This window comes from Callithrix jacchus, chromosome 8 (genome assembly GCF_049354715.1).
Source record: "Callithrix jacchus isolate 240 chromosome 8, calJac240_pri, whole genome shotgun sequence".
In the NCBI taxonomy this organism is placed as follows: domain Eukaryota; kingdom Metazoa; phylum Chordata; class Mammalia; order Primates; family Cebidae; genus Callithrix; species Callithrix jacchus.
Window position 1 is genome coordinate 93,044,979 of NC_133509.1, and position 27,049 is coordinate 93,072,027.

The 27,049-nt window shown below is 40.4% G+C and overlaps 2 protein-coding genes across 3 annotated transcripts; one reads left to right on the forward strand and one right to left on the reverse strand.

Annotated features, from left to right (window-relative positions):
• Nucleotides 1-1,799: 1,799 nt before the first annotated feature.
• On the forward strand, nucleotides 1,800-22,869 carry TOMM20L (translocase of outer mitochondrial membrane 20 like). Of its 2 annotated transcripts, XM_078335034.1 has the most exons (4): nucleotides 1,800-2,205; nucleotides 7,779-7,860; nucleotides 12,083-12,225; nucleotides 22,741-22,869. In XM_078335034.1, exons 1-2 carry the CDS (start codon nucleotides 1,820-1,822, stop codon nucleotides 7,792-7,794), a joined length of 402 nt encoding a protein of 133 aa, XP_078191160.1. In that variant the 5' UTR covers nucleotides 1,800-1,819; the 3' UTR covers nucleotides 7,795-7,860; nucleotides 12,083-12,225; nucleotides 22,741-22,869. The 2 variants fall into 2 exon arrangements, with proteins under 2 accessions (XP_078191160.1, XP_054095959.1); XM_054239984.2 differs by lacking the exon at nucleotides 22,741-22,869 and having other exon boundaries at nucleotides 12,083-13,154.
• TIMM9 (translocase of inner mitochondrial membrane 9) lies at nucleotides 12,704-26,928 on the reverse strand. Its single transcript, XM_017977131.4, has 5 exons — nucleotides 26,806-26,928; nucleotides 24,289-24,377; nucleotides 15,745-15,809; nucleotides 14,999-15,094; nucleotides 12,704-13,628 (listed from the first exon to the last, which is right to left on the reverse strand). The coding sequence occupies exons 3-5, from the start codon at nucleotides 15,781-15,783 to the stop codon at nucleotides 13,494-13,496; spliced, it is 270 nt and encodes an 89-aa protein (XP_017832620.1). The 5' UTR covers nucleotides 15,784-15,809; nucleotides 24,289-24,377; nucleotides 26,806-26,928; the 3' UTR covers nucleotides 12,704-13,493.
• Between the last annotated feature and the right edge of the window lie 121 nt (nucleotides 26,929-27,049).

Consider the following 27,049-nt stretch of genomic DNA (forward strand, 5'->3'; position numbering starts at 1 on the left):
TCCCAGATTCAAGCAATTCTCTTGCCTCAGGACCCTGAGTAGCTGGGATTACCACCACGCCCAGCTATTTTTTTTTTTTTTTTTTTTTTTTTTTTTTTAGAGATGGGGTCTTGCTATTTGCCGAGGCTAGAATGCAGTGGCTATTCACAAACACGATCCACTACTGATCAGCACGGAAGTTTTGACCTGTTCCGTTTCCTACTTGGGCCAGTTCACCCTTCCTTAGGCAACCTGGTGGTCCCCTGCTCCCGGGAGGTCACCATATTGATGCCAAACTAGTGCGGACACTCAATTGGCACAGCGCACTACAGACAAGAACTCCTGGACTCAGGTGATCCTGCAGCCTCAGCCTCCCTGAGTAGCTGGAACTATGCGCCACCGCGCCCGGCAATTTTTGTATTCTTAGATACGGGGTTTCTTCACGACGGCCAGGCTGGTCTGGAACTCTTGACCTCGTGATCTGCCTGCCTCAGCCTCCCAAAGTGCTGGGATTATAGGGGTAAGCCACTGCACCCAGCCTTTATTATTATATTTTTTTAGCGATGGATTCTTGCAATGTTGCCCAGGCTGGTCTCCAAGTCCTGGGCTCAACTGATACTCCCACCTCAGCCTCCCAAAATGTTGGGATGTCAGATGTGAGCCACGGCACTCAAGCCACCGCACCTGGCCAGACCTACTAGTACTCAGAGCAGTGATGAGCACTTTGCTATGCATACACTAGTAATATCAATAAATTGTAAATCAGTAAATAGCAGTTGTATAACCTGAATAAAAATGAATTATCTAGTTCTTTAGGTCCTTACCTAGGTTATGCCTTCTCTTTGCCTTAGTAGAAAAGTCAACACTCTGATATTTAGGACAAAGTCTTACCTCCTTTCTTTTTGCTGTGTCTACTGAGTAAGGCAAACATTAGAAAAGCAGCTAGACCGGTGTCATGGGTCTCTGTTTTTGCTCTGAGACCTTTGACTGTTAGGCTCAGTCCAGCAATTTAACGTATTTTTCTTTTCTTTCCTTTTTTTTTTTTTTTTTTTTTGACAGTGTTTCGCTCTTGTTGCCCAGGCTGAGGTGCAATGACATGATCTTGACTCACTGCAACCTCTGCCTCCTTGCTTCAAGCCATTCTCCTGCCTCAGCCTCCAAGCAGCTGAAATTACAGCCATGCGCCACCACACCCAGCTAATTTTGTATGTTTTGTAGAGACGGGATTTCAGCATGTTGGTCAGGCTGGTCTTGAACTCCTGACCTCAGGTGATGCACCCGCCTTGGCCCTCCAAAGTGCTGGGATTACAGGCGTGAGCTACCGTGTCCATCCAATTTAACGTATTTTTCTAAACTAAACAGTGTTGCTTCTGAATTTCTCCCTTGAACCTTGGATTGCTGGGTCCTTTCAGGCAACAAAGGATACCAGGTTAGGAAGTATGGGCTAGTGTTAACGTGAACTAGCAGATAACCAAAATTGACTTTAGAGTCAACTTAATATTGAAGGTGAGGGAACAGAGACCTAAATGACCACTGGCTCTCAGCAAAGAGGATTCGCAGCTGTGCTTTGCCTGAATGGGTGTTGTAAACACAGGGGCAGAGGCGTGTTTGGAGAAAGGGTTCAGAATTTGGAGTGCGACAGACCTGGGTTCGAACAGAGCTCCGCTTGCTTCTCGGTGGCTGTGAGGGTTCCCGCACACATCCTCCCGAACGCTCGGCGTCCTCACCGGTCCGCTAGCCTGGGTACGAGGCGTCAACGCGCCACTGGGCGCGCCGGAGGCCCAGAGGTCTGAAGGGCCGCCGCGCCCACGCCCCCTGTCGGCCGGCCCCCGCCCAACGCATGGCTCGGGGGACACCAGCGGCCGGATTCCCTGTGTCCGCTCCCTCCTCGGCTTCTTGGCGACCGCAGCGGCTTGTGGCGCCGTCGCCTTCCTGGGCTACTGTGTTTACTTTTACCGGAAGCGGCGCGGGGATCCCGCGTTCTAGCGCCGCCTGCGGGAGAGTGAGTGGGACCGAGGCTGAGGCGCGGCCGGCCGGCCGGGAGGACACCCCCGAACAGAGGTCGGGCCGCGAGTACCTCCGCCACTGCCGAAGAGACCGCGGCGCCCGGGCGGGCCGAACCACTGGGTCCACGCCTGCCTCGGGACGGGCCTCCCAGCCAGCAGTTGCAGTGTTTTCGCAAAAAGAAGAGCCGAGCAGCAAAAGGCTGAGGAGCGGGGAGTGCAGGTGCAGTGCTTTCGATCCGCGCAGGGAGCTCTGTAGACGCGGGCCCGGCCTCTCTGGGCCGCGGGGCTCCTGAGGGCTCGGCAGCAGGTAGTTCCCGCAGCCACGCGCCTCCTGCGCCGGGGAAGAGGCCTGCCCTGGCGCCCCACGCACCGCCCCGGGCCCAGCCACTCTCCTCTCACAAAAGGGAGGGAAAGAAGGAGGGAGGAAGAAGTTGGAGTGATAAAAATGCAGCTGTAAAGCAAAACATTGTAGAACATGCACTTCTTTTAACTAGAAGAAGGAAGATTTTGCCCTGTCAAGAGCCGCACAGGACACTTAGAAACCCAGGCTGGCCACGGTCACATGGCAGTAACTTCTAGATTGCTCTCTCGTAGGGCCTTTCTTGTAGCTCAGAAGCAGAACGCATCTTCGTGATTTCTAAATCTCTACAGCAGAATTTGATTAGTCCCTTTTTGTTGTTTTTAAGAGACAGGGGCCGGACACAATGGCTCACGCCTGTAACCCTGCACTTTGAGAGGCCAAGGTGAGCAGATCACGTGAGGTCAGGGGTTCGAGACCAGCCTGGCCAACATGGTGAAAGACTATCTCTACTAGAAATACAAAAATTAGCCGGGCATAGTGGTGCATGCCTGTAGTCTCAGCTACTCAGAAGACTGAGGCAGGAGAATTGCTTGAATCTGGGAGGTGGCAGTTGCCACCTGGGTGACAGAGCATGACTCTGTCTTAAAAAAAAAAAAAAGCCAAATGCAGTGGCTCACGCCTGTAATTCCAGCTACTTGGGAGGCTGAGGCAGGAGAATCGCTTGAACCTGGGAGGCTGAGGTTGCAGTGAGCCAAGATCGTGCCACTGCACCCCAGACTGGGTGACAGAGCGAAATTCCATCTCAAAAAAAAAAAAAAGAGGAGAGAGAAACAGGTGTCCCTGTGTTGCCCAAGTTGATCTCCAACTCCTGGCCACAAACGATCCACAGTTGATGCTCGATGTTTACTTAGCTGAGATTGTTAACCAGAATACCTACACATGTCTGTGTGATCTGAGATTCTTCATTTGTGTGATGCACTGTGTCGCAAGGGGAAAGCAAACACATACACACACGCACACACATATCTGTATATATAGAGCATACACATGCATGTAAACTAGAACATGTGCCCATGTGGGAGAGCAGATGGTACCACTTCTGGCAACATTGAAGCCTGCTCAATTTAAAGGGAGAGGAAATAGATTCTACCTCTCAATAGGGATGGCGAGGTTCTGAAAGCACTTATGGGACTGAGAATATTGCTGTAGCCATTTTTGAAACATGCAGTTTTTCTGGAGAAGACTGTAGAGGAAGTGGCATTGAACTGAACCTGGAAGGATCATGAATGTGGGACTTGGTTTCAGGAGAATGGAAGGAAAAGCATGTGCATAAAGATGCAAAGTAGGGCATCTGCCAGGCACATTCAGTAAACCACTCTGGCAAAGGAGTCATGCTGAAGAATAGTGGGTTTAAGGTTGGAGAGTGAAAGTAGGGATTGAATTAGGGAAGGTTTGTTTTGAAGGCCAGGTTAAGGAATTGAGATTCAATAGAGTAATTACTGAAGATATCTAAGTAGGAATTTTTAAAAAAGAAGGGAAGAAAAGCAGAAGAGAAATGTTCCTAGATTGATCAGGCAGGAGTGTGCTTAATGGATTGGAAGAGAAAACAAGCTATTGCATAAATTTAGATGAGAGGTAATAAAAATCCTGAACTATGGTGATGGTAGTGGTAACAGGGAAGAATACAGTTCATGCTGACTGAGTAAAGGATAATGGAGAGGCGGAGTCAAAGACACTTCTGGGGTTTCAGAATGGAATCACAGTAGAGAATAAAGGCCTATTTGACATAGTTAGCTGGGTAGGGAGTGTCCAAAGAGCTGGACATGGAGATGTCTTCCCTGACTTGACTGGGACAGAGCCTGATTCAGCTCCATGTCCCTCTTGTTCATTGCCCTTATCCATGGTTGCACTTGCACATTTATGTAATTATTTGATTAATGCTTTCTGTTTATTACACTAAGCTCTGTGAAGGCAGACTTTGCTTTTTACTATCTATTATTTCCAGTGCCTAGAACAGTGTCTAGTGCAGTAAGTGCCCAGCAAATGTTTGTTCAATGCTGTTGTTCATTGTAGGCAGAGGGAAACACCTTGTGCAGAGGCACAGACCATGAAATTACAGTATTCAAGGAGTCTTATGGCCAGAGAGATAGCTGAGGGTCAGTTTAGTGTCTTATTGTGGAGGACTTTGAATGGCAAACTGAGAAGTCAGGACATTTTTCTGTTGTGGTGGGTAACTAATGATGGTGACTTTATCTCAGAGAACAGACACAATTATTTTGGTTTTATTTTTTAAATAAGACAATTCTGGTTCCAGTGTGGAGAAAGGAGGTTGAAGAAAGGAAAATCAGTCAGTGACAGTCCATATGGGAAATAATGTTATTTATATTAATATAATCATATTTTAATTATGTAATTTAACTATATTTATACTAATTAAACCATAACTAAATCATACTCTAATTTAATTATATTTATATAATTTATTAATATAAATCAATAATTATTAATAAATAAATTATTATTTCTCACATGGGAAATAAATTATTTCAAGTGAGGAAGCAGCAGAAGCAGGATTTTTCAATTGTTCTTTCATATAATCATCACAACCCTATTCTCATTTTTTTTTCTTTCTTGAAATAGGGTCTCACTCTGTTGTCCAGGCTGGAGTACAGTGACATGATTACAGCTCACTGCAGCCTTAACCTTTTTGGGTTTAAGTGATTCTCCCACCTCAGTCTCCTGAAAAGCTGGGACTACAGGCGCACACCACCATGCCCAGCTAGTTTTGTCCTTTTTGTAGAGACAGGTTTCAACATATTGCCCAGGCTGGTCTCAAACTCCTGAGCTCAAACATTCTGCCTGCTTGGGCTCCTGAAATGTTGGGATTACAGGAGTGAGCCACTGTGCCTGGCCTCTATTCTCATTTTACAGATGAATAAACCAAGGCAGAGAAAGATGTCTCTTTTCACCTTTTCTAGAATCTTTCTTCCTCCTCTTCCCAGGACCTTAGTTTCCCAAAGTATGGTTGATTGCTGCATTAGGTTTACCTGGAGCATTTGTTAAAATATGGATTATTTGACCCTGATCTCAGCAATTTTGATCCAGTAGCCCAGGGAATTCTTACTAGAATGCTTACTGACACAGTGACTGTCAGACTTTCAGATGCATAAGAATCACCTGAAGACCTTGTTTAAAAAAGCAAATTCCTGGCCCTACTCCCAGAGATGGACTCAGTAGGTCTAGGTGGAGCCCAAGAAACTGGCAGTTTTAACAGCTCCTTCAGGTGATGCTTTGTGAAACATGGGCCTTGGGTTCTGTACTCTTGCCCCTCTCCCTAGAAGATCCTTCTCCAAAGTGATTTCAAATGTACTACTCTAGACTTGGTGTCCCAAGTTTCATCTACCTACCAGACTCTGTCATCTGGACATTCTGTTAGCACCTCACCTTAGTGTGTCCAGAAGTGAACTCATCATCTCCCGCCTTGCCACTGCTCCTACTTTCCTTATGATGCTCTAGGTGTAACTTGCCTCCCTGGTATGACCCTGACTCATCATGTTTAAATATCAGCTTCATCCCTCATAAACAATGACCAATTCTTATTTTCAAATGCTCTATTTCAGATATATATATATCCCACTTGGCTATTTCTGTTACTTGCATGAGGCTAAAGGCTTTTAATATCTTTTACCAAGGCTACTGTAATAGCTTCCTAACTTGTTGCCCTGCCTCCATTCTTATGCTGTCAGAGTAAATTTCTTCTAAATGACAGCTCTGAATATGTAGCTCCCTACTCCAAAGATTAAAGACCAGCCTCGCCGGGCACAGTGGCTCACACCTGTAATCACAGCACTTTGGGAGGCAAAGGCGGATGGATCACCAGAGATCAGGAGTTCAAGACCAGTCTGGCCAACATAGTGAAATCCTGTCTCTACTAAAAATACAAAATTAGCCAGGCATGGTGGTGCATGCCTGTAGTCCCAGCTACTTGGGAGGCTGAGGCAGGAGAATTGCTTGTACCTGGGAGGTGGAGGTTGTAGTGAGCCGAGATGGTGCCGCTGCACTTCAGTCTGGGAAATGGAGTAAGACTCCATCTGAAAAAAAAAAAGGCCAGCCTCAGCTTGGCACCATGCCTTTGATTGACTGCCTTATTTTCCTAGGGATTGGAAATTATATATATATATATATATATATATATATAAGTTCCTAGTCTATAGCTGGCTATCAATAATGGTAGTATTGTTGCTACATTTACCCTATCATAATCCAGCTAATTAAGTTCACTTGCTATGTTCCCTGCAATTTTGCATTGCTTATACTTTCCTCATCAAACTTTGACTAAACCTCTCCATATCTCAAACACTTAGCTTTTCTGAGAAGCAAAGCTTTGGCAATTCTCCAACCAGATGTAATGTCTCTATACTTTGAGCCCCAGAGAACATTGGACTTCTTGTTGTACCTACATGATCCCTTTCCGTTTGTTAGACTGTGGCTCCTTGGGGATAGGCATAGGGGTCTTGGTCTCCAATTTCTTCAAGCTCTTCCTTGAGTGGCCTGCCTTTGCCAGTGTTCACTAAACATCTATTGAGTAAAACGATCATGTTACTGATTATTAGTATATCTGCTGAAACAAGCTTAAAAGGTGACCCCATCCAGGCTCATTCCATTTAAAAAAAAATTTGTAGGGTATAAAAACCACAAAAACTTTCCAGATTTGAAAGATTGGAGCTGAAGTGACTGGCAGTGGAGTTGATATTTTGGCCTAGGTTTGCCCTTTATACACCTTGAAAGACCAGCCCTAGGTGTAATACCAATGATGATGCCATCTTGTGGCCATGGTTCCCTTCGTGAACCAATCACAGTAAACCAAAGCATCCTTCTGAACACTCACTCCCCTGCTAACCCCCCACCAGATCCTTTGTCCCTTTCCTTTGGAGAGTGTGAGTACAGAAAGCTTAGCATAGTTTCTTGTTTCCCCTACTAGAGAGTTACTGCTGCCTGAAGAGGTCTCAAAACTAAAAGACCAAAATGACCTTGTAAGCCAGAGAAATCATTGCAACCAAATCAACAGGCAGTTAATATCCTGGGCAAGAAAATAATTTTGCAACATACAAAACCACCTTTGTTATATTAACTACAGTAGTTTAACAGTATATTAACTTTCTGCTATATGTAGCTGGGTAAAATACGGGATGAGAGTTATTTATTATAAGCATCTCAACCTAAAAAATACATCATTTAAAAAAAATCACTTGAAATAATCCCATTTTAGAAAATTGGTTTTAAGATAAAAAAGAAAAAGAAAAACAAAAACAAACAAAAAATTAACAAACAAAAAAAGAAAATTGGTTTAAATATTATTAAGAATTATATTTGTCATACTTTGGATTTAGAGACTAGGTTCAGGATGTCTTTTTTAAATAAAAAATAATTTGATGAGTAACCATATACTTTACATTCATTACTCATTGTTAAATATTTTATGAATATTTTAGTTGTGGGATCCAGTGAAGAATGAAAAATTGCAAGAACTTTTCTTGCAAGAGGTACAGATGGGAGAACTTTGGTTATCTAGAGGTAAGAATGTAAATGTTCTTTTGTGAGTTACTATGAAAGCTTATACTTGAGAAATATTTATTGATTAGTATTTATATGTCAAATAACTAGCTAGATTTGTGTTCACCAACTTGCCTCATTAAAGAAAAACAATCCAGCACATTCACTTCATCACACTGTACTCTTCCATTATGTTAGAGTTAGTGTTCAAGTCATAGACTTGGAAGTGGGCAAACAGAGTAGCAAAGCCAAATATAAATACACCTCATTTATTGTCATGTAAAATTCTAAGTCAGTGAGTTTTCCAAGTGACTAAATGTTAAGAATAAAAACTTTTTGCTAGGTGTGGTGGCTCATACCTGTAATCCCAACACTTTGGGAGGCCAAGGGGAGAGGATTGCTTGAGGCCAACAGTTTGAGACCAGCTTGGGCAACAAAGCAATATCCCATCTCTACAAAAAATTAAAAGTTAGTTGGGTACCATGGCATGCACCTCTAGTCCCAGCTACTCAGCAGGCTGAGGTGACAGCATCACTTGAGCCCAGGAGTTTGCGGTTGCAGTAGTGATGTCACTGCTATACTCCAACCTGGGAGACAGAGTCACACTCTGTCTCAAAAAAACAAACAAAACAACTTTTAAAAATTCTAACTGCTTTATAAAAATGGTCCTGCTTTGGAGTGATGCCTGTCAGGCTATCTTACACTTATTGGCCACATTTTGAGTTATAATTTATTTCTACCTAATTCCTGATGGATTTGAGAAAACTTCATAATATTGTCAGGCAAAATGATGGTAGATATTATTATTATATAAATATACATAATCATAATGTCCTTATTCTGGTGTTAAACCCTGGAAAGGAAAACAGTTTGTCTTGAGGCTTCTTACTTTAAGAAGTAACTGATGTTGCTGGATAAGCCAGCATTACACCCATCAGTACAATCTATATATTTTTTTAAGTGTTGCAAACCCCCTTGCATATCACAGTGCCTACAGCTGTTTTTGCCTCTTTCTGTTGTCTTTTCAAAAGGTTTTGTTTTTCAGTCTGTGAACAGCATCCTCCAGGATTTATAGAAACAAAGAGGAAGTCTAAATCCTAGACGACTCACAGCAACACCCAAGATTTTTACTTTATTCAGTGGCTTAAACCATTATAAAGGTTTTGAGAAATGAAAAAGTTGCAGGCATTCAAAATCATTGCACATTAATCACTGTAATGTGTATTTTAGTATTTTATTTAGTACTAATCTTTGCTTTCAGATGGGGTAATTTTTAAAATGGACTAAAAATACCCGCTAACATTAATGATCTTTGCTTTTAGATGGAGTCATAAATTCCACTACCCTCCAGCCTGGGTGACAGAATGAGACACTGTCCACCCCCCTCCCAAAAAAGCTATTAAATAGCAGTTAAAGATTTTAAAACCCAAGTTTGAATATTGCTGCTGAATATTGGTGACAAAATGTACAGTTACAACTGACTTAAATGATATAAACAGAAGTGATTTACATAAACTAGTGAAGCTTACATCTAAAGACCTTTATTTGCATAGGCCTCTAAGGCCCCCAAGCTAATTTTTTTTTTTTTTTGAGATGGAGTTTTGCTCTTGTCGCCTAGGCTGGAGTGCAATGGCTCGATCTTTGCCCACTGCAACCTCCACCTCCCAGGTTCAAGCGATTCTCCTGCCTCAGCCTCTCAAGTAGCTGGGATTACAGATGTGCACTACCACACCCAGCTAATTTTGTATTTTTAGAAGACATGGGGTTTCACCATGTTGGTCAGGCTGGTCTTGAACTCCTGACCTCAAGTGATCCACCAGCCTCGGCCTCCCAAAGTGCTGGGATTACAGGCATGAGCCACCACGCCTGCCATCCCTAGCAATTTTGTACTTATAATTCTATATTGTTTTTTGTAAACAAGGGCCTTCAAATTGTGGAGAAGAAAGTTCTGAATTATAAGTCAAAAGAAAAAAGATAATTTATAACATTTTATTCCTATTCATTTTATATTTAAGAGTTATGATATAATAGTTTAATTAGATTTAGAAGTGTTCTGAACATACCTTGCAAACTTGGGTTTTAAAATCTTTAACTGCTATTTAATAGCTTTTTTGGGAGGGGGGTGGACAGTGTCTCATTCTGTCACCCAGGCTGGAGGGTAGTGGAATTATCTTGGCTCAGCCTCCTAGGTTCAAGCAATTCTGTGTCTCAGCCTTACAAGTAGCTGGGATTATATAGGTGGGTGCCATCACACCTGGCTAATTTTTCCATTTTTAGTAGAGACTGCATTTTGCAATGTTGGCCGGGCTGGTCTTGAACTTGCCTCAACTGAAATGCTTTCCTCAGCCTCCCAAAGTGCTGGGATTACAAGTGTGAGCCTCCCAAAGTGCTGGGATTACAAGTGTGAGCCTCCCAAAGTGCTGGGATTACAAGTGTGATAATAGTTCCTTACAGAAGTTATATACTTCCATATTTTACTTATATTGCAGTTCTCAGTCTTGGCTACTTATTCTTTAATTCTCCATCAAACCCCAAACCAATTAAATCAGAATCTAGGGAGGTGGAACCCAGGTGTCAGTATTAAAAATAAAACAACTCCCTAGATGCCAGGTTAATCCTAGCACTTTGGGAGGCCGAGGAGGCTGACTCATGAGGTCAGGAGTTCGAGACAGCCTGACCAACATGGTGAAACCCCGTCTCTACTAAAAATGCAAAAATTAGGCTGGTGGCACACGCCTGTTGTCCCAGCTACTCAGGAGGCTGAGGTAGGAGAATCGCTTGAGCCAAGGAGGCGGAGGTTGTAGAGAGCTGAGATTGCACCACTGCACTCCAGCCTGGGTGAGAGAGAGAGAGAGATTCCGTCTCAAAAAAAAACCCAACTCCTCCTTAGGTTACTAAAACATTGAGAACCAACCAGTACAGTATTCCAGCCAAAGTGGCAATGTTTTACCCAGTTTTCTGCAATCTTCTTAACCTTCTCCATTCCCCTTTGCCATCACCCCCAATATTCATTTTGCTGTCAGGTAAAATACAGTTCTATAGCCACCTCAATGGTGGCTATGTTTATATGAGGCCATAGGGACAATAATTGTGATTGAAATTTCTGAGGAGCTGGTATGATTCAATATATTAGTTGGTTCCATTATTTGACCAAATTGACTGGTATTGTTAGCACCACCAATCTTGAGAACAGGTACTATTATATCTTATGTTGTTGAAAATGTAAAATTAGATGTATTTAAGTCAGGACACATCCATATCGTTTTCTAGTTTAAGCTTAATACCAATCTTTGGAAAGCATTTTTTTCTGTCACGCATTCTTCTCTTCATATGATCATGTATTTCAACAGATAAATGGAAAACTAGCTTGAGCTAATAAGAATCTATAATTATATTTACCTGTAGGGCCGTATTTTATTTTCTACCCACTTACATGAAATATGTCAAGATTTTAACTCCTGTGATTACTGAATACCTGAAGACAGGCAGTACTCTAGTCTCAAGGGTCAGAAAATTACGTTCTATTCCTAATGCTGGCATTAATCAGCATTGAAAGTCTACATCATTTCACTCATCTTTGACTCACTTTCCTTAAAGTAAAACAAGGAGACTAGAGTCATTCCATGTTCTTACTTAAACAGAAATGCTATGATTAATTTTCACTCTTCACGATTTTTCATTCTGTTACGTCAAAGCCAGTCATCCTAAAACTCATTTTAAAACTGTGCTTAGAAATCAGAGTTCATAAATCTCTTATTTTTTTCCTCTGGGTATGTAATTCATGTTACACTAAATCTTGCTTTACCTCTTTGATAATGAAATCTATTTATTAAAAAAGTTCCATTTAGCTAGAACATCAGATGTTTCCTCTATATTTTATCAATCACACATGTAAAGATAACCTATCAGATATTAATAAAAGCAGACAACTGCTTACAAAAAAACCCTCAGTATATTCTTCACTCCATACCCAAATTATAGAACATGAGCATTTCAAATGCAAGAGTGCACTTCTAAACAGTAAGAGTATACTGGTTGTAATTTGGCTCAAAATTATTAATATTGCAGCTTCATCACTGTGATGCTCAACATCTTCCCTCATATTTGCACTCTACTCTTCACAAGACTTGTCTAGTCTTTAGTTTGATATGCTTTTCTTAATGCTTGTTGCTTTCTTGGATTTGTAGAATGTCTGTTTTAAATAACTTTAAATTTTTGCTGAAAACTTGTCATTCTGTTTCAGGAGAGTATAGAATGGGGGTTCAGCACCTCAGCAATGCTCTTTTAGTGTGCTGACAACCAAGGGAACTTCTGAAGGTTTTCAAACACATACTCCCTCCCAAGGTATTTGAGATGCTGTTGCACAAAATTCCCCTTGTTTGCCAGGTGAGCACATATTTAATTATCTTTGTGAAATGTACACAGTAAATAGCTATGTTATACTTGATTACACGGAAATATCAAACTATGTGTGTTAATTGCCCAAAATCTTAAATAAGTAAAATCTCTGAATTTTGGCTGCTTTAAGAGAAGCAAGCCTATTCTTTCATGTTCCTTTGACTATAATAAATTGCATATTTTGTTGACTATTATCCATATTTCAACACTTCAATTTTAAAGCAGAACAATACTTCTACTTCCATTAACATACAAAACAGAAATCACTCTGGCAAATTTAAACATACAGGCTAACTAGTGTTTCCTTAAATATAGGTTTAAAATGGTATCAAATGAAATCCATTCATAAGCCAGTTGATTAGTAAATATTAGTCCACTTACATTTTACTAAACTGCTTGGTATACTTATGCATCAACTAGAATTTCCTGCAAATGCTTGGATTTGTTTCAGGATTCATTAGCCATAAGACATTAACTTTGGTTTACTTATTTTCATTGACAAGCCTTAAAATCGGTTTTGTATAACTGTCAGCTTTTGAACAAAACACAAACATGAACTCCATTACAGTGTAACAGTCAACTCTTAAATATTACCAAATTAGGGCAGATGGGATGGTTTCCTGAAGATATATGAAAATGTAGCTAAGATAAGAATATGAAATGCCTACCCTGACACAAGAAGTAAGGCAAGAAAAGGACTGTGTATTGAAATGATTAGCAAGTAACTATTTATGTATTCACCAGCAATTTGAAGCAGACATGAATGAACAGAAATGCTGGGAGGATGATCCTCATTGAAAAAACATTTCAACATTTCTACAGTCCAATGAGAATATTATGGTACCATACAGTATAAACAACTGCTCAGTGATATTTCCATTTATTTTACTTTTAGTAATAAAAATTTTTCTATCTCATACATGATTGAACAGATTGAACACATAATTTGCTTTAAAATTCACAGTCACAATTGAAGAAACAATGGTTTATTTTTCTAATCAAGTGACCAAGCTGCTGAATCATAAGGCCTCAACAAACGTTGCATCTTATTTCATTGAACAATAAGACATTCTATTTTGATTATTCTTGGTAAATAGCAATTTTGTTTCTCCAGTGGTTTCCATTTGCCAAACAGTCATGACAGATGGTTTAACATGGTGGATACTGCTTTCAGGGGATTCTATCAGATGAATCCTCATTTCCAGTAAAGCAGCTATTGGCAATCTTTCATCAAAGGTCCATCCAGCAGGACTTCTCTATCGTGGTTGGCCAAGGAGTCCTGCTTTGGCCGCCAGGGCTTCATTCTGCTGAATATGATATTCCTGAAATCTCATGGATATTCTTTGTGTCATTTTTAAATATTTCTGTAAGCAATGTTCTGAACAGGTGGTCTAGGAATGAAAAAGGAAGATCCAAGAGGCAACACAAAAATATGAATTTTTTTAAATGCATGAATTCTGAAAGAACCAGTGGGTAGTTTGCTTTTCTTTGAATATATCTGAGAATTAAATAGTATTATTGGCAGCAACTGACCATAGCTTTCAACTGATACTTTCATCTACTGACAAGCATTAATATATATTGAATGCCCACCAGTTTGTAGTCACTAAGAGCAATGGTAAGTCTCTGCTTTCAAGGAGCTTCTCAATTAGATTTTCTGCAGATGTATTAAGTGAAAGCCCACATTCCTATCCTCTTGATTCGATTCTTAAAATATAGAGCCAGTAGTAAGTTTGTTCCTTTTTCATGAGAAACAACATTCTTAATTCTCAACTTTTTACTTTTTATGTATTTATTGTTTTTGAGACAGGTTCTCTCTCTGTTGCCCAGGGTGGAATCCAGTGGTTCACTGTGGCCTCAACCTCCTGGGCTTAAGGGATCCTCCTGCCACAGAGTAGCTGAGACTACAGGCACACACCACCATGCTTGGCTAATTTTTAATTTTATTTTTTAGTAGAGATGAGGTCTCACTAAGTTGCCCAGGCTGGTGCTTTTCTTTTTTTTCTTTTTGACAGGGTCTTGTTCTGTCACCCAGGCTAGAGTGCAGTAGTGTAATCACAGCTCACTGCCACCTCTGCATCCTGGGCTCAGGTGACCCTCTCACCTCAGCTCCTGAGTAGCTGGGATCACAGGCATGTGCCAACATGTCCAGCTATTTCTATTTTTTTCTAAAGACAAGGTTTCACCATGTTGCTGAGGCTGGTTTCAAACTCCTGGGCTCAAGTGATCCACCTGCTTTGGGTTCCCAAAGTGCTAGGAGTTCAAAGTTACACTGAGCTATGATTATACCATTGCACTCTAGCCTGGGTGACAGAACAAGACCTCATCTTAAAAAAACAAGTTAAGACTTGTAATTGGATTGGGTTTTCAGTATGAACCACCAAATTCAAGCTTTGTTTTTTCCAAAGCCAACCAGAATTCCCAGGGCCATACAGAAAGACTGTGCCAAGTTTCTCTAGGTAGGCCATCTTGACTGAAAGCTAATTAGTAAGAATCTTTGCTGTGGAACAATAATAACTCAGCAGCTGCAGGCATCTTCTCTAAAATGGTCTGACTTGGCACAATGTAACTGTCATATTAAATTTGGCGCTGTTAAACTCAATGCCATGGGTTGGTGGCTGCTTCAGTTCTTCCAAGCAATGGAACATAAAAGGTAGTCTAAATTCCTGTAATAAGTAGGAACAAGTGAAGTGCTTAGGGGGACCCTACTTACAGTGTTTATGACAAGCTTGGAGAATTTAGTGAGTAACAATTTCCATACCTCTTCAGGTTTTACTTCTCTTGTTGTGAAGTCTTTAACACAGTCCAAAAAGCAGGTCTCTGTAAGTTTATTGTAGGTCCCCAGAAATTCCTTAAACTACAAACAAACCAGAATGTTCTTTAATACTTGGTTTTTAAAACAAAGATTTGAAACTTAAATTACTAGTATTTTATATTTCGACAAAACATATGGTAACACTTGAAATCACAGTTATTATACTAACTTAAATGGGTACAATATGATCTACAACATAGTCTTATTTTCTAGTTGAATATTTAATTTTTCCTTATCAGTCAAATTAAAAATACATATGCTTTATATCATTTATCCATTTTGGAAATGAAATAGAAATAATTGTTTTATGAAACCACTGGCTGACATTTTTTTTTTTTTTTGAGATGGAGTCTTGCTCTGTTGCCCAGGCTGGAGGGCAGTGGTGTGATATTAGCTCACTGCAGCCTCTGCCTCCTGGGTCAAATGATTCTCCTGCCTCAGCCTCCCAAGTAGCTGGGACTTTCAGGTGTCTGCCACCATGCCTGGCTAATTTTTATATTTTTAGGAGACAGGGCTTCACCATGTTGGCCAGGCTGGTCTGGAACTCCTGACCTCAAGTGATCCACCCACCTGAGCCTCCCAAAGTGCTGGGATTACAGGTGTGAGACACTGCACCCAGCCTGACATGGTGGCATTGGTAGCACCTTACATTTTTTTGCAGTATCTTTTCCCCCTTAATTAGAATACCTTACCTGTTTTATCTGATCAGATTCTGGTATTTGTGCAGCCATATTCTTCTGGTTCCTTTATTAGTCACCTAATTTAAAAATTAAAAAAAAAAAGTTTGTCAGTCTATAAACAAATGTTTTTAGTCTAACGGAAGAGTTAGGGAATCACTGCTTGTATTTTGTAAATCTGTGTATCTAATTGTATGCCACCCCAATTTCTCAGATCATTAATGACCATAGAATCTTACAGTTGAGAATCAGATTTTCTAATGCTAGTTTGGGACTCAAAGGCCCTATCTAAATCTCTAGTTTTAAGATAGTTTGCTCTGCTACTTTGCTAAGCTACTTGTTTAAAGCCCCATTACTAGGTGGGTTATAAAGGAAACCAAGAAGGTGTGAGGTTTGGGCTTAAAAAAATAATAGAAAAATGGGTGTGATGGTTCACAACTATAATCCCAGCACTTTGGAAGGTCAAGGCAGGTGAATCACTTGAAGTCAGTTCAAAACCAGCTTGGCCAATATAGTGAAACCCTATCTCTACCAAAAATACAAAAATTAGGCGGATGTAGTAGTGCATGCCTGTGGTCCCAGCTACTTGGGAAGCTGAGGCAGGAAAATTGCTTGAACCTGGGAGGCAGAGAGTGCAGTGAGCCAAGATTGTGCCACTGTATTCCAGCCTGGGCAACAGTGTGAGACTGTATCTCAAAAATATAAATAAATAAGTAACAATAAATAAAATAAAAAATAAAGACAAAAATATGTTGAAAGCAGCAAGTGGAAAAACTGTATCTTGACTGCAGGCATAAAACTATTAGGATGACAGCAGATTTTTCTTCAGAAACTATGGAGGCCAAAAGGAAGTGACATAAAATGTTTCAAGTGCTGAAAGAAAAGAACTGTCAACCCAGATACCTGTATCTAGTGAAAACAACCTTGAGGAATAAAGGAGAAATCAAGACATTCTCAAATGAAGGAAAACTAAGAAAATATGTTACCAGCATAGTTATCGAAAATAATGGTTCAACTTTCTAAACAGAAAGAAAATGACAAAAGTAGTAGTCCTGGAACATCAAGGAGGAGGAAAACATAGTAAGAAGAAAATATGAATAAGTACACTTCTCCACTTGAGTTTCCTAAATTATGTTTGTCAGTTGAAGCAAAAATTGTAACACCATCTATTGTGGTTCTAAATGTATGTAGACAATTAAGGTTTCTATACTTCACTTGAACTGGTAATATGCGGACATCATTACATGGTGATAAGCTAAATCAATGCCATGAGAAAAAGTTTTAGTACTAAATGCACACATTAGAAAAGGAAACAGACCACGTGTGGTGGCTCATGCCTGTAATCCCAGCACTTTGGGAGGCTGAGGTGGGAGAATTCCTTGAGTCCTGGAGTTCAAGACCAGCCTGGGTCACAGGGTTTGGCTGGACTCAAGGACCCAAATCTTATCTTGAATTCCCATGTGTTGTGGCAGAGACCTGGTAGGAGGTAATAGAATCATGGGAGCAAGTCTTTCCCATGCCATTCTTATGATAGTGAATAAGTCTCACAAGATCTGATGGTTTTAACAAGAGGAAATCCCCTGCACAAGTTCTCTCTTTCTGCCTTCTGCCATCCATGTAAGATGTGACTTGCTCCTCCTTGCCTTCTGCCATGATTGTGAGGCTCCCCAGCCATGTGGAACTCTTAAGTCTATTACACCTTCTTTTTTTAATTTTTTTTTTTTTGAGGAGGTTTCACTCTGTTGGTCAGGCTGGTCTCAAACTCCCAACCTCAGGTGATCTGCCTGTCTTGACTTCCCAAAGGGCTGGGATTATAGGTGTGAGCCACCATGCCTGTCCCAACACCTCTTTCTTTTGTAACTTGCCCAGTCATGGGTGTGTCTTTATCAGCAGAGTGAAAATGGACTAATACACTGGGCAACATTGTCAGACCTAATCTCTACCAAAAAAACAAAACAAAACAAAAAACAATTAGCTGGGGATCATGCCATTGCATTCCAGCCCAGGTCAAAGAGCAAGAAAAGAAAAGAAAAGAAAAAAGAAAGAAAAAAAGAGACAAAATGTCTTTGGGCTAAGATAAAAAAGAAAAAAAAAAAACCAGAGAGACAGAGAGATATCTTAAATCAGTAAGCACCTAAAAAAAGAACAAAAGAACCCGGTGAAGGAAATAAAGAGCAGAAATCAATTGAAATGAAAAGAGAAAAAAAGAAAGAGATGATTCTTTGCAAAGATTAATAAAACTGACAAACCTACTAGCAAGAGAGAAGACACCAATTATAGTATCAGGAATGAAATGAGGTATACATTACTACAGATTTTACAGACATCAAAAGGATAAAACAACTATACATACATAAACCTGACAACTTCTTTATGAAGTTAGTGTTATCCTGGTATCAAAACCAGACAAAGACAGTACAAAAAGGAAACCTTAAAAATATCCCTTATGAAAGATATAGAAATGTTTATTATTATTAATAATATTAGCCAATATAATTCAGCAATATATTAAAAAGAATTATACATTTTGACCAAGTAGCCAGGGATGCAAGACTGGTTTAATATTTGAAAATTCGTCAATTTAAGTATACATATTCTTTATTAGAAGAAAAACTATGATCATAGAAATTGATGCAGAAAAAATATTTGAAAAAAATGCAATACCCATTCATAGCAAATTGTCTCAGAAAAAAAGGAAGATAAATTTGATAGAGAGCATGTACAAAAAAACCTACAGCCATACTTAATGGTGAAAGATAATACTTTCCCAAAAGATTGTAAGCAAGGACAAATGTCCACTCTCACCACTCTTATCTAACATATTGTTGAAAGTTCTAACCAGTGCAGTGAGGCAAGAAAAGGAAACAGACATAAAGACTGTAGAAGAAGAAAATAAAACTGTTCCTGTTTGCATGTAACATAATTATGAACATACAAAATGAGAAAGAATCTACAAATGAACTCCTAGAATTAGTAAGTTCAGCAAGGTCCAGTATACAAGATAAACATATTAAAAAAATCAATTGTGGTTGGGTGCTGTGACTCACATCTGTAATCCTAGCACTTTGGGAGGCCAAGGTGGGTGGAGTCAGCAGTTTGAAACCAGCCTGGCTAAGATGGTGAAACCCATCTCTACTGGGTGTGGTGGCAGGCACCTGTAATCCCAACTACTCGGGACGCTGAGGCAGGAAAATTGCTTGAACCTGGGAGGCAGAGGTTGCAGTGAGCCAAGATCATGCCACTGCACTCTAGCCTGGGCAACAGAGCAAGACTCTGTTTAAAAAACAAAAAAAAAAAATCAATTTTATTTCTCTATACTATCAATGAGCACATGTATACTGAAATTAAAAATACAGTATCATTTACAATTACTCAAAAAAGAAAAAAAAAGATTTAGGGGCAAATCTAACAAAACATGTATAGGACTTGCATGTGGAAAACCAAAATGCTGACAAAAGAAGTCAAAGACCTAAACATACACAGACATACTGTGTGTTCAGAAAACAGAAGACTCAATACAGTAAGAATGCCAATTTTCCCAAGAATTATACAAGCTTATTTCAATTCCTATCACGGTCCTAAGAAGATTTCCTGTAAATATACACAAATTTATATAGAAAGCATTTATATAGAAATTTATATAAAAAGCAAAGGGATTAGAATAGTTACAACAAATTTGAAAAATGAGGATAAAGTGAGAGGAATTGGTCTACCTGATTTCAAGACATAAATAGCTTACAGTAATCAATGCTGTGTGCCACTGGTGGAGGGATAAATAGTGGACTATAACAAAGGATCCAATAACAGATTTACACCAAAAACACCCAACTGGCTGGGCAAGATGGCTCACACCTGTAATCCCAGCACTTTGGAAGGCTAAGAAGGGAGGATTGCTTGAGCCCAGGAGTTGAAGACCAGGCTGGGCAACACAGTAAGTCCCTGTCTGTACAAATAATTTAAAAATTAGCTGGGCATGGTATTGCATGCCTGTAGTCCCAGTTACCTGGGAGGCTGAGGCAGAAGAATCACTTGACCTTGAGAGGTAGAGGCTGCAGTAAGACATGGTTTTGCCACTGCAGTCCAGTCCGGAAACCAGAGTGAGACCCCATCTCAAAAACAAACACACACACACACACATCCCCCTGCCCACCTGATTTTTTGGGGGGGAAAAAAAGATGTGCGAACTAAGTTTCTCACCTAATACAAAAATTAACTAAAAATGGATCCTAGGGGCCAGGTGTGGTGGCTCATTCCTGTAATTCTAGCACTTTCGGAGGCCAAAGTTGGCGATGGCTTGAGCCCAGGAATTTGAGAACAGCCTGGGTAGCATGACAAACCCCATCTCTACCAAAAATAAAAAAAAATTTTTTTAGCTGGGCCTGGTGGCACACACCTGTAGTCCCAGCTACTCAAGAGGCTGAGGTAGGAGGATGGATTGAACCCAGGAGGCAGAGGCTGCAGTGAGTCGAGATCGTGCCACTGCACTCCAGCCTGGGTGACAGACCCTGTCTCTAAAAAATAAAAAAGGATCAGGGACTTAATGTAAAAGATAAAACTACAAAAACTTTTATTAAATATCTTATTTTAATGTTTTGAGACAGAGTCTCACTCTGTTGCCCAGGCTGGAGTGCAGTGGCACCATCTTGGCTCATGGCAACCCTCGCCTCCCAGGTTCAAGCGATTCTCCTGCCTCAGCCTCTCAAGTAGCTGGGACCACAGGTACTTTTTTTTTTCTGGCTAATTTTTGTATTTTTAGTAGAGATGGGGTTTCACCATGTTGGCCAGGATGGTCTTAATTTCCTGACCTTGTGATCCGCCCACCTCGGCCTCCCAAAGTGCTGGGATTACAGGTGTGAACCGCTGCACAGCCTATTTATTTATTTTTAATAAAGACAGGGTCTCACCATGTTGCCCAGGCCGGTCTCAAACTCCTGGGTTCGAGCAGTCCTCCCACCTTGGCCTCCCATAGTGCTGGGATTACAGGCATAAGCCATTATACTTGGCCAACTAAAACTTTTAGAAAAATATTAGGAAATCTGGCTTTAGGGCTTGCTAAAGAGTTCTTACATTTGAAATCAAAAACACAGTCTATAATAGGAAAAATTAATAAATAAATTAGACTTCATGAAAATCAAAAACAAAATTAAAACTAAAATTAAAAACTTTTGCTTTGTGAAAGAACATTAAGAGGATGAAAAGCTACAGACCTGGAAGAAATATTTGCAAACTACATATCTGACAAATAACTAATAAATAGAAGATAATAAAGAACTCTTAAAGCCCAACAGTAAAAACACGAACAATCCAATTAGAAAACAAGCAAGAGGCATTAAGAAGGCATTTCAGCAAAAAGGATATACATGAAAAGATGTTCAACATCATTAGCCATTAGGGAAATGCAAATTAAAACCAAAACAAGCTGCTGGTCATGGGGGCTCATGCCTGTAATCCCAGCATTTTGGGAGGCTGGGGCAGGCGGATCATCTGAGGTCAGGAGTTTGAGACGAACCTGGCCAGCATGGTGAAACCCTGTCTCTACTAAAAATACAAAAATTAGCTGGGCATGGTGGTGTATGCCTGTGGTCCCAGCTACTCGGGAGGCTGAGCAGGAGAACTGCTTGAACCTGGGAGGTGGAGGTTGCAGTGAGCCAAGATCATGCCACTGCACTCCAGCCTGGGTGACAAGAGCAAAACTCCGTCTCAAAAGCAAAAAACAAAACAAGCTACATACCTATCAGAATGGCTAACATTAAAAAAAACAGTGGCAATATTAAATGCTGGTGAGGACACAGAACAACTGAATCACTCACACATTCCTGTTGGGAATGTAAACAGTTTGATAGTTTCTAAAGAAGTTATATGATCCTGCAATTGCATTTCTGGACATCTGTCCTAGAGAAATGAAAACTTGTGTTCACAGGAAATCCTATATGTGAATGTTTATAGAAACTCTATTCTTAACAGTCAAAAACTGAAAACAACACAAATGTTCTTCAGTGGGTGAATGGTTAAACAAATTGGTACATCTACACCTGTAATACTATTCAGCAATAAAAAGGATGAGGTATTGATACATGCAAAAGCCTGGAGAATTCAACTGAGGAAAAAAAGCCAATCCTAAAACGTATTTACTGTATAATTCCACTTATACAACATTCTTGAAATAACAATTGCAGAAATGAAGACCATCTAGTTGCCAAGGGTTAAGGAATGGACGGGGCAGGAGTAGGAAGAAAGTAGGTGTTGCTACAAAACGGCAACACAAGACCTTTGTAATATTCTGTATCTTGACTCTATCAGTATCAGTATCCTGGATGTGATATTGTATTCCAGTTTTGTAAGATGTTACCACTGTGGAAAACTGGGTAAAGGACAGGGGATCTTTGTATTAATTGTTGTAAGTGCATTTCAATCTACACTAACTTCAAAATAAAAAGCTTAATAAAAAAGAAAAAAAATGATACTGTGTAACTTTCTGGTATTTGCCAAAGAACAAGATGCAGCTGGTAGATATTGTTAGCAAGTGTTCGAAGCTAGAGTTCTTCTGGATTCCCACTAGGAAAACAGTCTGAAAAGATCTCAGAACTGGTAAAACAACTTCTAAGGAAGTACTAAATGAAATCACTGTTTTGTGAGAACTTGAAAAAAAATACAAGAGTGATAAAATATACATTAAGGTATTTGGTTTACCAATAGGCTCCTAGCAGAAAATACAAAAGATCATCTGATAGACCTGAGCCTTTTTAACTGTTGAATTAGGACAGTACACTCACTGCACCTCAGGAGGACACTCAGCAAACATTTTCTACAGTTCACATCAAAAACAACAACAACAACAAAAAATCACACACAGACCTGATTTCCTTCCTACAATGCCAAAATCTGTTGTACTTTTCAAGAAAAATTCCATCCTTGTATTTCTTTGGGTTAAAATTCATATTTATTGACTTATCAACCAGAGGTCAGAGAGACAGAAAGTATGGAATCTTTAAACGTTCTCTTTGTTGATAGACTGCTGGGTCTACACACACCCTGTCCTTATTATACACCTCATGGTAACAACTGATGGCTGCTACTGAAAAATCTGAAAAGACATAGATGAAGAATGCCTCAAGTGCTGTTGGTATGAATCTTCTTTATTAATTAATTTATTAATATACATTACTGTAACAGTGTATGTTTCCTTTTTTCAATGAAATAAAGTTTATCATACTATAAAAGTAATATATTTATTGACAATTTGGAAAACCAAAGATAAAAAAAAGTTCTACCATTCACAGACTGCTATGTTAACATTATGATTTATTTTCTTTAGAATCACTCGATTGTGTATTTTATTTATTTATTTTTGAGATTTATTTATTTGTTTTTGAGACAGTCTCTCACTCTGTGGCCCAGGCTGGAATGCAGTGGCACAATCTTGGCTCAATACATCTTCTGCCCCCTGGGTTCAAGTGATTTTCGTGCCTCAGCCTCCTGAGTAGCTGGGATTACAGGCATGCACTACCAAGTCTGGCTAATTTTTTGTATTTTTAGTAGAGATGGGGTTTTGTGATGCTGGCCAGGTTGGTCTTGAACTCCTGACTTCAGGTAATCCGCCCACTTCGGCCTCCCAAAGCGCTGGGATTACAGGTATGAGCCACTACGCCCAGCCCAATTTCATATTTTATTTTTTTAAATATATTTTCCAGACCTACAGTTAAACTCAAGAGCTAATAATCAGCAGTTTTCTTAAGTCTGCTTAAATCTCTAAAGCTATCCTCTGTAGTCACCAGTATCTCTCAAGACTACGGTATAGGTCAGGCATGGTGGCTCAAACCTGTAATCCCAGCACTTTGTGAGGCTGAAGCAGGTGGATCACTTGAGGTCAAGAGTTCGAGACCAGCCTGGCCGACATGGTGAAACCCCGTCTCTACTAAAAATACAAAAATTAGCCAGGTGGCATATGCCTGTAATCGCAGCTACTTGGGAGGCTGAGGCCAAAGAAGTGCTTGAACCTGGGAGGCACAGGCTGCAGTGAGCCAAGATTGCGCCACTGCACTCCAACCAGGGTGACAGAGCGAGACTGTCTGAAAAAAAAAAAGGAAAGATTACAGTACACATAATTGTAGGCAACTGGTTCAGAGAAAATACTGGAGATGATTGAGTAAATAAATGATTTTCAGAGTTACTTGCTAGTTTGCAGTCTTCTAAATCTTTCACTATTCACTTTGCAGTTATTTAATAGTAAGTTTAGATTGATAAATTCCACTAGCCACATAAACCACCTGATGGTGAGAACAGGTAGCAGTAATGTAGTCGTCCTTTTATTTGATCCTAGTTTCCAGATATTACAACAAATGTTTGTTATTATAGCAGCAAAGACCCATCAGGGGTTACCTTCTGATTATATCCCTGAAACCTGAAGAGGGAGAGAAGAAATAAGCGAATTCAAGAATCACTAGCCTATATCTTGGGGATGATTACAATGATGCCGTTAATCTTGCGGCAAACAAAATATAGCATAGAACCAGAGAACTTAAGAATAAAGGGAGATCTGATCAGTCATCAAGCTCAAACCTTTTTTGATGCATGAGTTTCCTTTCTGTTTTGGAAAAGTAGTTGTCCAAACTTTGCTTGAATGTCTCCAGGAAGGCCTGACTTCTTACCTGAAAAATGAAGGTGTTATAATATGATTACTTCGTCCCCTTCAAGTTCTCATAGTGTTTTCAGTGAAATGTAAACTTCTGTTGGCTAATTATTTTTTTTTTTTTAAAGTTTCTCCCTTTTTAGTAAGTGAAGTTAGTTTCCTCTATTCTGAAGTTACAAATCTTTGGCATATTTGTTACTATTAAAAAAAAATTTAATGTCGTGCTATCCTTATTTTTCTATGTATAAGTATACATTATACTTCCCTTATGATTTTCCTAATAATTCTGGGAGGGATGGTTTAGAAATCTTAAGAAACTTACATGAGGTCATTTATACAGATAGTATATGGGCAGCTAGAGCCTAAAGTGTTTGGACTTCAAAATCCAGTATTTTTCCCCATTGCACCTATAAAATGACCTACTTAAGGCCTATAAAATGTCTTATAAGCTACTATAACATATATCATCTACCTAAAAATATTTTCCGCATAGCCCGACATGTTATAAGTTAAGTGACTGACCAAGCGCAGTGGCTCAATCCCAGCACTTTGGGAGGCTAAGTTGGGAGGACTGCTTGAGCCCAAAAGTTCTAGACCAGTCTGGGCAACATAGTAAAACCCCATCTCTACAAAAAAATATAAAAATGAGATAGCGTGGTGGTGTGCACCTGTAGTCCCAGCTACTCAGGAGGCTGAGGCAAGAGGATCACTTGAGCCCAGAAGGTGGAGGCTGCAGTCAGCCATGATCATGCCACTGTTCTCTTGACTGTGTGACAGAAAGAGACCCTGTCTCAAAAAAAAAAAAAAGTATAATCTAAGTCATAAAACCTAGCATCACAAACATGGGGGCCAACCTTAGATGTTTCTTGATGGAGTGCAGTAAGACAGCAACACCTATGTGGTATTCTGGACAAAAGTTTCATATGGCTCTGATCATGAGGGAATAATTAAGAAAATCTATAACATGGAACAATTTGTAAGACAACCTGGCTGGTCTTTTCAAAAGTGTCAGTCATAAAGAAAAGGGATTGAGAGGGCTGACCTAGATTAAGACAGTAAGGCCTGGTGTGGTGGTGTATGCCTGTAATCCCAGCACTTTGGGAGGCTGAGGCAGGCGGATCATGTGAGGTGAGGAGTTTCAGACCAGCCTGGCCAACATGGTGAAACCCCATCTTTACTAAAAAGACAAAAAGCCTGGTGGAATGGCTGGCGCCTATAACCTCAGCTATTTGGGAGGCTGAGGCAAGAGAATTGCTTGAACCTGGGAGGTGGAGGTTGGAGTGAGCTGAGATCATGCCACTGCACTCCAGCCTTTGTGACTGAGCAAAGATCCATCTCTCCCCACCACCCCCCCCAAAAAAAAGAAAGAGAGAAGAGAAAAGAGAAAATAAGCCTGGGCAACAAGGCAAGACCTAGTCTGTACAAAAATGTGAAAAAAATTAGCCAGCGTGGTGGCCAAGTGCTTGTAGTCCTAGCTACTCAGGAGGCTGAGACAGGATTGCCTGAGCTCAGAAGTTCAAGGCTGCAGTGAGCTATGATCACTTCAAGACAGAAGCTCTAAAGAAAGGAATTAAAGAGTCATGACAAAGGAGTTCTAAGATCCAAATTAAGTTATTTATTCGGAGTGCCTACACTCAGACCTTAGGTCACTGTTTCTTTCACATAAGTTTCACCCAGAAAGTAAGAGTTAAACTATCTCCAAGGTCTCTGGCAGCTCTGACATTGTAGTTCTTCCAATACACTCATAATATACAATAAATTGTGAACAGGTATCACTTATGAGCCCAATTACGAAGGGAAAATATAACTAAAATAAAATGATCATTAATTAGAGAAACTCAGCAAGGTACAAAAAAAAAAGTAAGAGGTTCTTTAAAGGTGAGCTCCTAAAGTCAATTTTAAGTCTAGACTTCTATGAAAGTAGACCGCCGAGATGTAAAATAAAAAAAAATTCGTTATTTAGCTTTTAGACAGGATTACTTTTTCTTTTTTTTTTTTTTTTTTGCTTTGATTATTCTGAAGCCTCTTGTAAGGCGTAAAGTGAAAGCTCTAAGTAGCGCGTCGTAGGAAATGAGCAGATCAGGGAAGGGGTGTTAGCCCTGGTGTTATGTCTAGAGACGATTTTTACTGAAAGGAGGATCTTCCCCCGGGCAGCTCAAGGTCACAGTGTAAATACCTTATAGTCTAATTTCGCTGTCCCAAAACAAGACCCCGACTCCCCAAATCCGGGTGGGGGGTGGCTCAAGGGCCTAAAGTTCCTACAATCGCCCAGGTGACACTATCCCCAGGAAGGTCTGAACACGACCTGGGGAAGCGCTGTCCGCACCCCCCCATTGCCCCAAGTACAAGCGGCGGCCTCCTCCGGAGACCCCGCCACCTTTCTGGAGCGTAACCTGCCACCTCCCGCCAGGGAACCCCGGATTCTCACGGCAGAGAAGACATCATACTTAAGCACAGGCTCTCGCATCCGACATCAGTACAAGGCTAGAGGGTGCTGGGGGCCGGCTGAGCCTCTGGAGGTAGAGTCGGGTGCAGGACGGGCGCCGCGGCCGCCAGATGGGAAAGAACACGTGGGAGCAGTGATGTCAAGTGACACTTAAACCCTTAGACGCCGATTCGTTATAACCTGAAGAAACCTGGAAGAAAAAGATGGTACCATCAGCGAATTCTAAAATCTCCTAAAGATTAAAC